Source organism: Macroventuria anomochaeta (genome assembly GCF_010093625.1).
Source record: "Macroventuria anomochaeta strain CBS 525.71 unplaced genomic scaffold BU25scaffold_35, whole genome shotgun sequence".
Classification (NCBI taxonomy): domain Eukaryota; kingdom Fungi; phylum Ascomycota; class Dothideomycetes; order Pleosporales; family Didymellaceae; genus Macroventuria; species Macroventuria anomochaeta.
Window position 1 is genome coordinate 399,707 of NW_022985396.1, and position 12,776 is coordinate 412,482.

The 12,776-nt window shown below is 51.2% G+C and overlaps 7 protein-coding genes across 7 annotated transcripts; 4 read left to right on the forward strand and 3 right to left on the reverse strand.

Annotated features, from left to right (window-relative positions):
* Positions 1 to 969: 969 nt before the first annotated feature.
* Positions 970 to 1,948, reverse strand: BU25DRAFT_434068 (aldoxime dehydratase; the record flags this gene model as incomplete). Its single annotated transcript, XM_033708838.1, has 4 exons — positions 970 to 1,159; positions 1,199 to 1,515; positions 1,545 to 1,630; positions 1,684 to 1,948. The coding sequence occupies 4 exons, from the start codon at positions 1,946 to 1,948 to the stop codon at positions 970 to 972; spliced, it is 858 nt and encodes a 285-aa protein (XP_033557965.1).
* Positions 1,949 to 2,572: 624 nt separating this feature from the next.
* Positions 2,573 to 3,635, reverse strand: BU25DRAFT_400465 (carbohydrate esterase family 8 protein; the record flags this gene model as incomplete). The annotated part of the gene is made up of 2 exons (XM_033704964.1): positions 2,573 to 3,378; positions 3,431 to 3,635. 2 exons carry the CDS (start codon positions 3,633 to 3,635, stop codon positions 2,573 to 2,575), a joined length of 1,011 nt encoding a protein of 336 aa, XP_033557966.1.
* Positions 3,636 to 4,246: 611 nt separating this feature from the next.
* BU25DRAFT_414237 (uncharacterized protein) lies at positions 4,247 to 5,667 on the forward strand. Its single transcript, XM_033707233.1, has one exon. The coding sequence runs from the start codon at positions 4,297 to 4,299 to the stop codon at positions 5,383 to 5,385; it is 1,089 nt and encodes a 362-aa protein (XP_033557967.1). The 5' UTR covers positions 4,247 to 4,296; the 3' UTR covers positions 5,386 to 5,667.
* Positions 5,668 to 5,877: 210 nt separating this feature from the next.
* BU25DRAFT_494214 (uncharacterized protein) lies at positions 5,878 to 6,542 on the forward strand (the record flags this gene model as incomplete). The annotated part of the gene is made up of 2 exons (XM_033711763.1): positions 5,878 to 5,981; positions 6,032 to 6,542. 2 exons carry the CDS (start codon positions 5,878 to 5,880, stop codon positions 6,540 to 6,542), a joined length of 615 nt encoding a protein of 204 aa, XP_033557968.1.
* An 873-nt stretch (positions 6,543 to 7,415) lies between these two features.
* On the forward strand, positions 7,416 to 8,663 carry BU25DRAFT_375592 (polysaccharide lyase family 1 protein; the record flags this gene model as incomplete). Its single annotated transcript, XM_033704097.1, has 1 exon — positions 7,416 to 8,663. The coding sequence occupies exon 1, from the start codon at positions 7,458 to 7,460 to the stop codon at positions 8,661 to 8,663; it is 1,206 nt and encodes a 401-aa protein (XP_033557969.1). The 5' UTR covers positions 7,416 to 7,457.
* A 123-nt stretch (positions 8,664 to 8,786) lies between these two features.
* On the forward strand, positions 8,787 to 9,450 carry BU25DRAFT_461860 (uncharacterized protein; the record flags this gene model as incomplete). The annotated part of the gene is made up of 3 exons (XM_033710480.1): positions 8,787 to 8,820; positions 8,967 to 9,347; positions 9,410 to 9,450. 3 exons carry the CDS (start codon positions 8,787 to 8,789, stop codon positions 9,448 to 9,450), a joined length of 456 nt encoding a protein of 151 aa, XP_033557970.1.
* A 1,945-nt stretch (positions 9,451 to 11,395) lies between these two features.
* On the reverse strand, positions 11,396 to 12,440 carry BU25DRAFT_174620 (uncharacterized protein). Its single transcript, XM_033700847.1, has one exon. It carries the CDS (start codon positions 12,268 to 12,270, stop codon positions 11,728 to 11,730), a length of 543 nt encoding a protein of 180 aa, XP_033557971.1. The 5' UTR covers positions 12,271 to 12,440; the 3' UTR covers positions 11,396 to 11,727.
* Between the last annotated feature and the right edge of the window lie 336 nt (positions 12,441 to 12,776).

The following is a 12,776-nucleotide window of genomic DNA, read 5'->3' on the forward strand; positions in this document are numbered from 1 at the left end:
CAATCTGGCAAGCGCAAGGCCTCACAGAGTCTTCCTGCAAACCCTTGCAAAAAACAGAGGCGTGTGGGTGGTGCTGTGGGTGGTGTGGCCACAACGGTGGGCGCCTCAAGCCCTCCACCAAAAGCCACCTTGCGTGGCCGCAACGTGCGACTCCCACACAAGTATCGATAGCCAGAACAGTTGCCTGAGTCTACAGATTACAACACCAAAAAATCTCGCAATAATATATATTGTATGTGGTTGTACAGCTTCATTTGTGGGTGCCTGTGAAGGCGCTAGCGCGGTCGTTTTACCAACATGATCGTTGTGCGCACAGACACGGTACGGTATCAGAAGTTTGCGACCATGTCTGTCACCAAGCAGAAGTCTACTGATAACCAAGCAGCCATTATATACAAGCGAGCAATTACCGACCTTCGTCTTGCTAACGATGGACACTTGCACCCAAAGAAAGGGTTGAAGGACAACATATCTACTGCGAACAACCTGCCTGCAGTGTTTTGCCATATCACAGAGTACAGCGATACTGCAAAGCACAGCGATAACGTAAAGCGCAACGATACTGTAATGTACAACAATATTATTGATGACCAATTCGAAGACGAGCCGTCTTTCACTGGCAGCACGACCTTGACGTTGACGCCTATCGGTAGCCCACAGCCTCGCGTTCTGCCTTCGTTTCCTGATCTATGCGAACTTCTCGCGCCTTGAATTGATCGCAAGTAGATGAGACTTATCCCTCGTGAGCACATGCTGCATACAGCAATAAGATTGGTACGGAGTTATCTTGTCTTAGTCGCAGTGCGACCCTCACACAAACGGCGACATCTCTTGACCTGAATGTCAAGACATGCTGCACCTTGCGCACTTGTTTCTTCTTCGCACGATACAGAAATAGGAAGAAGCAATTCGAGACAACACCTTGCCTACTAAATTGATAGCGATGTGACTCTTCTCATCCCTACTCTCCTATGCGCCCCCAGCCCGCAGCGCATTCAACATCCCCGTCTCTTCGTGCCACCCTACATACTCAAAGAACCGATGATCCTCCTCCAAGACATAGGTCTCGTGAAACAGACGCAGACTCGGCACATTGTTGAGCTTCTTCGCATACATCAAAACCCCTCCGAAGATATCGAGGTGCGTCTGATGACTTTTGCTTTAATCCTCAAGCGAGCTCAGAGCATCGAAGAATCACAATCCGTACATCTTCTCGAAAATCGCTTCGTATGTCGAGGAATCGACAACATTCCAGAGGTTGTTGGCGTAGCATCCGATCGCTTTGCCTTCGTCACGGAGAAACGTCATCCCCTTGATGAGCACAGGGTGCATGGTCTCGAGATACAGTTTCCGCTCAGCAGGGGGTGTGGTGAACCAGTTCTGGCCCGAGCGAATAACGCACAAGTTCTTCTTGCCCGGGACTCTCATGCTCTTGCTCTTCTCACCTTCATGTGCACCATTCGTGCCGCCATGCTTAACATCAGGTACAAACTTGTCACTTTCTAGCCGATCATCCTGCGCCGCAGCAAGCCGTTCCCTCATACTGCCCAATACGCATGCTCACCCATCTCGCCGCTGATCTTCTCGCGCATGTTTGCTGCGCCCTCTGGAACTTCGCTGTTGGAGAAGACTTCCTCAAAGCAGTCCACAGACAGCAAAAGAACGTCCTGAAACCATCGATACCCGCCATATGATCAGGACTCCGCCACCACGCTCCAAACCCAGACTCACTTTTCCAGAATTCATAGTAGGGGGTGGACGGCCAGTATGCGATGATGGCGATATTGTAAAACCCGCGTTTGTCGGTGACGGAGGTTGCTTCCCAGAATGAGGGGGTTGAAGATGGAGATGTGGTTATGAAGGACTTCATCTTTTCGATGGAGGCGGTGGTGAAGGCGGCTGCGGAAGGGTACTGGGCGCCGATGGTGGCCATGACAAGGTTGGACATGCTGGTTGGGAAGCATGCGCAGTAGCTGGGGAAGGGAGGGGTGTAATTGGGTGGCATGCTCATGGGACATGGTCGAGGTTTTGGAGGTGTGGCGGGATTGCTGATTCGAGCATTCTGGAAGATTGACTTTGGCAGGTTCAGATATTGCAAGATCCGTTGTGGTGAAGCTCAGAAGCCTGAGCAGCTGCGATGGTTAAGTAGTAATGGATGACGATCCATTGGGCCTTGAGATAAACCTATAGGGTGTTCCAAGCCATACAGACCGGTCATATTGCCAAAGACACGCAGTGGAAGACCCTCCTTCGACAGCAGTGTGTGGAAGAAGGGCGCTGCAAAGAGGAGGGGGCCGGGGCGTGGAATTGTTCCGCTGCTGTCGCTTTGCTCTCTTTCCACTTCAGTCGTTAGCAGGCACGTTAGTGGTCCGTGATCATGGACATGAGCTGTGGTCACGACTCACAATATGTATGCAAGACATAAATGTCATATCGTGCGGTCAAAATCGTTTGTAGATTGGAGAGCGAAGTATGATTTGGATAACGAAATCCACTCAAGAGTATCATTTCCAGCATGAATATTTATAAGAAGTTAAGGCCCGTTCTGACTAATGCACACGTGAAGATCCGCTCAAGAGAGGTATGTAGTGTCGACCCAGTCTTTGTAAGAGCTGCCGAGGACAGTAGAGATGCTGATAGCGGCGGACAACTTTTCAGCGAACGTGGCCCTGGTGCCGCTTGCACCATCGCCAGTGTTACCGTACTCGCCGAAGGTGACCTTGTCAGTGCGAGTGTCGCTGCTGCTCCACTGCGTCCAGCCCTTAGCATTGATAACATTGGAGAGAGCGGTGTTCTGGAAGATGACGCGAGCGTAGTTCCTCCAGGGGCGACCGAGGTAATAGGCACCAGAATTGACGGTGTTACCGGAGGCAGCGGAGACCTTGGACTTGTTGATGACATAGTAAGATGGGTTGGAGTCAGAATCACGACCGTTGGCGGTGATGAAACCCTGGGAAGCAGCAAGAACACGGATGTCAACACCGTCGAACCAGGCGGTGGCCTTCTGTCCGAAGATAAAATCCGTGGCACCCTCGATGTACGACTTAGCGTAGACCTGGTTGCCAGTTTGAGCAAGGATGGTGTCTTGGAAGCCCTTGAACTGGCAGCCGTAGTAGCCCTGCTTGTCAGCGTTGGCACTGAGAGCAAGAGCCTGCGAGCCGGAACCGCGAGTGTTGACAAGGTTGATGTTGTACACCTTGAGGTTGGGTGTCCAGGCCCTCAAGGTGGCGGTGAGATCGTTGGTGGAGGAGTCATCCTGACTCTTGCCTTGTGTGATAGTGACAGTGTTCGATGCGAAACCGCTGGTATCGGTAGTCTCTCCGTAGATGGTGAGAGCTGACTTGAGGACTGGAACGTAGACCTGCTCCTTGTACGTGCCTGTCAAAAAGCGTCAGTTTGATGATTGCAAGTCAAAGGTATCGCTGCCTACCCTTGTAGATGAAGATGCACTGAGCAGTGGTGCTGGAGGTGCTGAGCTTAGCAACGGCAGCTGAAACGGTCTTGTATGTTCCTGAGCTACCAACGGAGAGACAGCCGGAGGGAGGAGATGTGCGTCCAGCACGGGCGGTCAGTGAGGTAGGGGCTGCAACAGCGGCAGCTGCAAGCGAAAGGACCAGCGCGAGCAAGTGAAGCATTTTGAAGAAACGAATGAAATGTTGATCGAGTCAAATGAAAGATACACCTACATCAGACAAGACCTACCGTATATATACAACATCTACTATATCCATGTCCAGGTTACGGAAGCCGTGGAAATTGAGGACATAGATGTGGATATTTTGTTTTTGCACCAAACACCATGAAACTATGTTTTGCTGACTGCCACGTAAACGAGTCCCCGCTTGAACAGCCGTCAAAAGGCCGTCGGGAGTTTTCCCCAGACTGCAAGGCATGTTCGAGGATACGAAAAAAGACTGCGTTGTTGCCTGGTTGGTGGAATCTATCATCGGTCCGTGCGGGGGCCTCACTTTGATTAAGGCGTGTCACAGGAAGCAAATGAAGGACGGTCAAGTTCTGCTCGAGACTGGACAGTGCGCCAAGACTAGACTGTTGATCCGCTTGTTCGCTCAGGGTGACGCGCGGTCGTTGGAAGAAGCTTGTATTGCGTGAGGTGTCGAAACCCAGAGCTAATTGTCGAGGTGTTGAAGTTCGTCAGTCACGTGCAGGCGAGCAGCAAACGATCCATTGATGTGTGAGAGACGCGCTAAGCCGCGGCGTATGCCGCAGAACACACGAAGCTGTCGACATTCATGTTACGACTGACAGCACCGAACCCCCGGTCTGTCGCGACACACAATGGGCCCGCAACAGGGCCAGAGCGGTCGGAATACGCAGGTGGACGCGATCGACCTGACTCTCTCATCACCAGAGCCTGAAGCTAGACCCCAACACCAAGTGAGCAGATATCCGCAACAACAGCAGCCTGCTGGAGCATTCAAGCAAGAGCCGGGGAGTTCGCATAGAAGTGCGCACAGCGGCAACGACCACGCCCAACGGCAAGGTTCCACCCGCAGCGGCAATGTTCCGCAGCAGCAGCCTCGCCGAATCAACCCACAGCATGTCAAGCAGATCATTGATACCAGTAGCCATCGCGCACTGCGACACATTGTGCTGCAGCTGTGCAAAACATCACCAGCGCTGTCTGGTGCGATTGCGCGAGGTCTGGCACCTCACTCAGCGTATGCTCAGCAGTTGATACGTGGACAACAAGCGAAGTCGCAGGCACAGACCCAACACACAATCAAGACTGAACCCAGGTCCAACGAACAAGATGCGTACGAGCGTATGAAAAAGCGCCTTGGACCTAGCAATACTACTCAAAGTTCAGCTGCGAGACCGAACACCCACCGCTCACCAGCGATTCATGAGAATCGAGACGGTCTTCGTTTGCCACCCAGCTCACAGAAAGCTCCAACAGTGAAGCGCGAACATCGGGCTAGTCCTACGGACTCAGACGACAGCACTGATATTGTCGATTTCCTAGATATCGATCGAGCTGCGCGGGGACATGATCCACGTAACCAGATAACAGCTAGTACTAGCTCCAGACATCACTCAATCGCTAATCTCAGCGCTGAAGGATTGGCTGGTCATCAACGTGCGACGCAATACGGTGCGCCTGACCAGAAGCCAAAACTTTGCTTGCAGTGTGGCGAACGGTTCAAGGAAGGCGATATCAACTGCTACTTCCATATTGGCCACGAAGGTCCCGCTAGGCCTGGCGACATTCCCCAATACACATGCTGCGGAAAATTCGTGGGCGAGCCTGGCTGCAACTTTGGTCGACACATTAGCGAAAGAACGGGCACGTTGACGAATTCCAAACGCCCATCGCCATTTCCTTACAATGGCTCACAATGGTCGAAGAAGCCGAGAGTTGTGTGACCTGAGTCTGTGCGACTCTGCAGCCCAGAATCCCTCTTTGACAACGCTCTCGCATGACACTATGCAAGGACGAACGATGTGTCACTCTCGATGAGCAACAACAATCTTGAGTATCGATCGGCCGTGTATCTACGCCACGGTCGGGTGAGGTCAATGAAGCCAGGGACACGCGCGCTTTTCGTTGAATGAGTTCTGCAACTTAGCTTCACTTTGCTTTGTACCTGAAAGATATTTGCATTGTTCTCGCGCCTCCTTAGCCATGATAGTTTCATCTTGCTTCAATCTTGCTTGCCTTATAGCTACCACGCTAGTGGAGATTTATTCTGGAAAGTGTGACTACCTGCTGCTCGTATTTTAGTGACACGACTACCTCCAGCCCTCCACCAGTGCGTCTGCCACGTGGAACGCCGCTTGTCCCTCCTCTAGTCACGTTACTGCAGCTCTGGAGACTTTTACCCTACTTCTACAATAGCGCGAATGTCTCCAGCCGCCATGTTGGCGTTCCTTCTTGCAACCGCTCTCGCCGTGGTTGCTACTCTACTTCCACAGACTTGGATCTTGCGGGATGCGCAGCTCTACACTGTTCGCGCCAATTGGTACTTGCCCGCCACGACTGACTGCCGCTACATACTTACTACCACTGCAGCTCAAACGAACCATGGCACGGACGGCACCTCGTAAACCTGCCCTCCACCAACCGCCTAGGACTCGAGAACTTCACCGTGAATCCTGAAACGCCACCACTCAAATTTCTTCTCGTACGCCTTCGAGACGACGACAACAAGTACGCTCTACGTGGAGACGGTATTGGCGACGATCTCTCCAGAACGCCTTATCTTACAGCACTCACCAACAATGCGACTCGTACGGTTAGTCTGAAGATCGTATACCTTCCTACCCCGTTGCGCGAGTCTTTCGAGACACAGACCAACGCCTGTCCTGAGGGCTACGATTGCACTGCGGACCAATGGACGTTTGGTGAACTCCATCCTGGAGACCCTGGAGGTAGTCAGATCTATCACAACTTCAGGTTTGGAGGCTTCAAGGGGAAGTGGGAGCCCATCAAGGACGCCGGGGGGGAGGGTTGGCACGTGTACTGGAAGGGCAACGCTGGGGTTGACCACCCAGTGCAGTTCGACCTGGTGCCCGTAATCTAGAGCGACAATCGTATCGACTGACCGCGCGAAGATATCCTGAATACTTCTAGGCTTGGGTCTTCGTTGTTTTTTTGATTACCGTCCTGTCACACCATGGTCATGTCTGAAATTCTGCGGTCTCAAGTATTCGGTTCGAACTGGTATGATGCTTCATATCTAACAGCTTTTACCTAATCTCTGGAGGTAATCAAATCATTTCGATACCAACTACGTCTGGTGCAGTATGACTTTCAGTCCAGATGCGACATTCCTGTTATCGTTGCTCCAACCAAAAATTTGGGCGATGCGGAAGCAGACATAAGCGGATACCTGAACACCTCCAAGCTAGGTCGATGATGAGTGAGGCTTATCCATCCGTCGTCCCAGCTTGAGTCGTCCAAGGTGATCGGTTTAGCACATATGCCAGTGGCACAGGGCAGAGGTAAGCATGTCCTTCCAAGAGGCGCGCGAGTCAATTGGTGGGTCGCAAGGCCCGCATGCATACAGCCGATCATGGTCCTACCCCTCGAATCCTTAATACCGAAAGTCTATACGAGAACAACGATGCGCAGTAAGCGGGGAAGATGCTCATCACAAGAGGCGCTGTGGAATATGTGAGTATATTGTCTCGCTGAAAAGATATCCCGGGCGGTTCCCTGCTGACCAGGCCGTTTCAGACCCGGTAATGATCGCTGCTAGCTCGTTTATGATTGGCGGAGGATTCCACATAAAACATACAACAGTGGTTTCGAAATGGAAGGACAAGCACGATCAATGTTCTTTACTACTTCGAGCTCGATGTTTCTGCCTGATGTGGAAATGGCAGCGAAACATATGGGATCACCACACAAGTCCTTCATACGAGGACGTCTAGAAGTACATATGGACCCCTTCCCCAAGTGAACGTCTCGTTCATCCATCCGTTCATTTCTCAACATGCGTTGTCTTTCCTACCTTCCACTGCTGGTCAGTACAGCATCAGCTCTCGCTTTCCCTGGTGCTGAAGGCTTTGGCAAAGACGCCATCGGCGGCCGCAATGGTAAAGTCTACGTCGTCTCCAACCTAAACGACTCCGGCACCGGCTCGCTTCGCGATGCCGTTTCGCAGCCAGATCGCATCGTCGTCTTCCAAGTCGGCGGTCTCATCAAGATCGAAGAGCGCATTGTCGTCTCCAAGCGCGTCAGTATCCTAGGCCAAACCGCACCAGGAGACGGCATCACAGTCTACGGCAATGGCTGGTCCTTCTCGAACGCGGACGACGCTATCGTACGCTACATCCGCATTCGCATGGGTAAGGGAGGAACAAGTGGCAAGGACGCAGCCGGCATTGCCGAAGGCAAGAACATGATCTTCGACCACATCAGCGTATCATGGGGTCGTGATGAGACCTTCTCCATCAACGGCGCCGCCACCAACATCACCATCCAGAACAGCATCATCTCGCAGGGTCTCGAGACGCACAGCTGCGGTGGCCTCATGCAGACCGAACTCGACAACGGCATCAGTCTTTTCAGGAACCTCTACATTGACAACAAGACGCGCAACCCGAAGGTCAAGGGCACAAACGACTTCATCAACAATGTTGTGTACAACTGGGGTGGAGGTGGTGGCTACATTGCCGGCGACTCATCTGGCCAGTCCGAGGCGAACATCATCGGCAACTATTTTATTAGCGGACCTAGCACGAGCGTTACCGCTTTCACGCGCGGCAACGACAACTTCAAGGGCTACGTTGAGAAAAACTTCTACGACTCTGACAAGAACGGCGCTTTAAGTGGCACAGAGCTCGGCGCCTCGAGCTCCAACTACGGCGGCATGGCAATCATGACAACGAAATTCGCACACCCAGAACCTGCGAAGGTCTTGTCTGCTACTGATGCGTTGACGTATGTCCAGTCGTCTGTCGGAGCCAGCAAGGTCCGCGATGCTGTTGACGAGCGCCTCATCACGGAGTTGAAGAGTTATGGCAAGGCTGGACAACTGATCAGCGATGAGAATGCAAGCCCGATGAATGGGCCTGGAACTATTGCTGGAGGTACCCCGTGGACTGATGCGAACGGCAATGGTATTCCTGATGATGTTGAGGACAAGTTTGATAATGTGGAAGATTGGGCCAACTCGCTTGTTTCGGGTGACTACTAGGGCAATTGAGGGGAACATCTTCATTTTCAGTGTATATATTCACAACCTTTAATTAGATGGTTCTGCATGGCATCGTTGCATCGCCTTCCGCAATTGGCATTCAGACCGTTCCAAAGAGCCGCAATGAGCATCGTCTCGCAACATCATGCCACATCAGGTATGTGTGAAGCGAGAAGGCAAGCAACACGTACCTCTACAATCAGTTTCGGGGGGTGCTCGAATTCTGTTTCCTTATCGTTTTCTACAGTTGCTCATATACAACTTCACCAATGTCGATGCCTTGACTCCTATGCGCCAACACAGACATCGACACAGACTGGAACGAGCTCTTCCACTCTTTCTACACCAGCTGGTACCACCCCAGCCAACCCGTCAGCCAACCCACATTCGCGCACCTCGGCACCAACACACCGGCCGAGACGGCCGCTTTCGAAGAAGAAACGCGCATTCTGCTCAAAGAAGTCAACGCAAATACAGACTCGGTATTTTGGATAAAGTTTGTAGATTCTAAGAGTGGGCAGATTGTAGGCGGCATGTGCTATAGGCACGAATTGACCTGGCCAAAGCAGGAGACTTTTGTGCCGAGTTGGTTTGAGGAGGGAACTGAGATGCGGAGGTTGAGTGAAGGGTTTTATGGGGAGTTGTTGAGGTGGAGGAAGATGTTGATGAAGGGGGAGGATATGTGTCAGTATTTCTGTTCCTGTATCTAGGACGTGCAGGAGTGATCGTGTTCTAACAACATCCAGACGGCGAGTTTGCCTGGGTCGATCTCGCGTACCGCAACTGACCTGCATCACAGATGATTGTTGAATTCGGGTTGAGGAAAGTCGACGCGATGGGTCTAGAAGCCTATGGGGAAGTGAATCTGTCGGAGATCGTGAGTGATCAGTACGCTGTGGGAAGAATTGAAGGATTGAACTGAGGTTGTATTGGGTGAAGCTACGGACAGTACATATAGGTGAGTAGCTGTAAACAACGCTAGTGTGACGTGGCAGTCACTCTCATGGAGGTGAGGTTCGACAGGCAAGAGCGCCCTGAACCGTGACACAAAGCGTTGCAGTTTGAGACCCAGGTGTCCTACATGCACGGAGCAGAACCTTCACAGTCTACACACCCAGCAACTCTGCAGCATCAATGTACTAATTTAACTACTCCACCGCCTCGTACATTATGGGGTGAGTGTGGAGAAAGTAATGATGGGGATGTTGGCAGCACCTCTGGCAATATCGGTGATTACTGAAATGTGCGGACCCCTCCACCACTGGTTCAGTGATGTAATAGTACTTGTAGATGTGTTTTATATAGTGATTCCGGTGCAATTGGCATCTTGTTCCACCTTCTCCTTCATCCCAATTCACTCAGATGGGTCGCAAACTTCATCCAGAGAAGCTAAGGGATGTTCTCATCGACCTCTATACTTCACTGGGATACCGTACTATCGCCAAGAAGCATAGATGTAGTAGAAACACAGTCAAGCGCATCGCGTTGAGCATGGACTTGTACGATAACCCATATCCGCCCGAGAGTATGGTGAGAGGTCGCCCAAAGTTACTGTTGCCGGCACAGGAGGAAGTGAGTACAGCCATTATACACACAAATCGTTCAGTGCTGATGCTCTTAGGCCTTGTTGGAGTACCTCCGCGAGCGCCCGATTGCATACTTAGATGAGATGAGAGAGTTTTTGTACGATGATTTCAACGTCATTGTGTCCGAACCCACTATCTATCGCACTCTAGAGCAACGCGGATGGACCAGAAAAGTTGCTTCAAAGCACGCTAAGGCACGTAGTGAAGCACTCCGGCAGCATTTCCACCAGATCTCACGCCATTGGCAGCGTCATCAGATCATTGCCATTGATGAGAGTGCTGCTAATGAGCGTACAGCCGACCGCAAGTGAGGATGGAGTGTAGCCAGTGAAGGATGTGTGAGTGAGTACTTCGGTACTCGCGCTCGAAGAGTAAGCGTCATCCCAGCGATGGATGTGAATGGGTACTTTGCGTGCGAGATCATCGAAGGAGGCATGACAAAGCAGCTTTTTGAGACCTTCATGGAGGAGAAAGTGCTGCCAAATTGCCGTCCATGGCCTCAATCAAGGTCTATTATCCTCATGGATAACGCCTCAGCTCATAACAGTTATCGGGTTCGAGCACTCTGTCATGCGAGGGGTGTCTTGTTGGTGGAGTTGCCGCCATACTCTCCAGACTACAACCCCATTGAACAGACCTTTTGGGTGTTGAAAAGCTTCACAAGACGCCATTGGTCATCGGTCAACAGCTTTGAGGACTTGCCTGGTTTCCTGAGGTGGGCGATCAGTCAGTGCTGTGTGGGAAAGAGCTTCTCAGGCATGTACAAACGTTGTGGGTACCTCGGCCCTGACGTTGATCCGTGGTTGTGAAGATTCCAGATTCTGGCAATCTAGACAAACCTGCAACAACCACCACAACGCTTAATAAACTATCGCGACACTTGGAATAGATAATTTAGGTGTAGTTTGAGCGTTTTGCAGTGTCAGAATTAATGCAATGGGTCAAAAATGGTCGTGATTGAATTATTGAAAGTTGTGTTATGATGTTGTTGTTCAACCCACTAGCGCGAAATCTACCTTGCTTAGGTTTGGCGTCCCCCAGGGTTTCAGCCACCCCCCGCCATCTTTTAGATTTCCAGCTAAATATTCCCTCAAATGCCTCCACACACGTCACATCCACTATCCATCAACATCCACACGTCACCTAGCCAAATTGATATGTGCAATTAATCTGGTATACCCAAAAGCATGATCTCACAACTCACTTTAGACTTGTCACCATCGCTCGTTGTTGCTGAGGGGTGGAGTGAGATGCCTAAACATAGTAAGGTTAGATAGCAGAGGAGTTGTTTAGGGTGAGCGTTGCTTCAACTTCAAAACTTTCGCTTGAATGGCCATCATCACAACACCACTACAACGTCTAATTTACTTGTCGCTTGGTGTGAGAGCTCAGAAAGATATATAGAAACAGCGCCTGAATTTTTTTTATACTTTTATCTATAAACGTTGATGCAAGATTCCAGTTAGCAACGCCAGAAATTACGACCCAGCAACGTCAACCATATGATCACCATAATCATCCGCCTCCGCCGCCACCCGGGATAAATAGTCAGAATCGAACACAAGTTGATCCCAGCCATGCCTTACATCCACCCATCGTCTCCAATTAGGCAAGGCAATGAAGTCTTCTAACATAGACCTCATTCTGCCAAGCGTTATCGCAAAGTATCCCATGTCATCACACCACATTGAAAGTGATAGTTTACTAGGATCCCGGAGGGACTCTACGCTCCAGCCACGACCAACTAATACCTTGGCCAGGTCAACAATAAGACAGGCTTGAGGGGCGTCGTCCTTCTCCTGGTCGTGCCAATACGAAAAAAACGCTTGGAGGAGCCTGTACGAGGGTACGCCACTGCCAAATGCATCAAAGTTGCCTGACTTATCTGGAGTAATAGGAGCCGTAGATGCGGAGGCATCTGAAGTACTTTTATCAGTACCTTTGTTGACCAAATCCTCCACCAATGAGGCCTGAGCCCGAGCCATATACACCTTGCAGAGGGACATCCCAAGCTCTTTCATATCACTGATCTCACCTTTGAGGTCAGCTGTCACGGTATCCTCTCCAGATCCCCTGACAATATCCGGATCCGCTCCGTACTATCCCTGACCGTACGCACCAAATCCCCAGCGTCCTTACACACCTCCGAAGCGGACGTACAACCTCCGGTCACCTCCGGAGCGGGCCTGCAACCTCTGAGGCGGGAGTATTAGGATTCTGCAAGCCCTGCTCTGGGACTTGCAACCCCGATACCTATCCACCTCAGTTCCGATTATTAACCGGTAACCGAACGAACCCACACGTAAGTATATAGACTATTGCTGGTAGAGTTCTGTTCGGTACACAACGTCTTGTACCTACTTAGATATCGTACGTAGTAATTGATTTAGACTCCCAGCGAGTCGTAAAGGGCCTACTCGTAGCATCTTCGTGACACAGCGATAGCATCAACAGTGAGGTTTCTGGGTGCCCTGGACCTTGCTTTCTCCTGTACAAGAAGGCCTCTGATGTTCTCTGAGGGCTCATT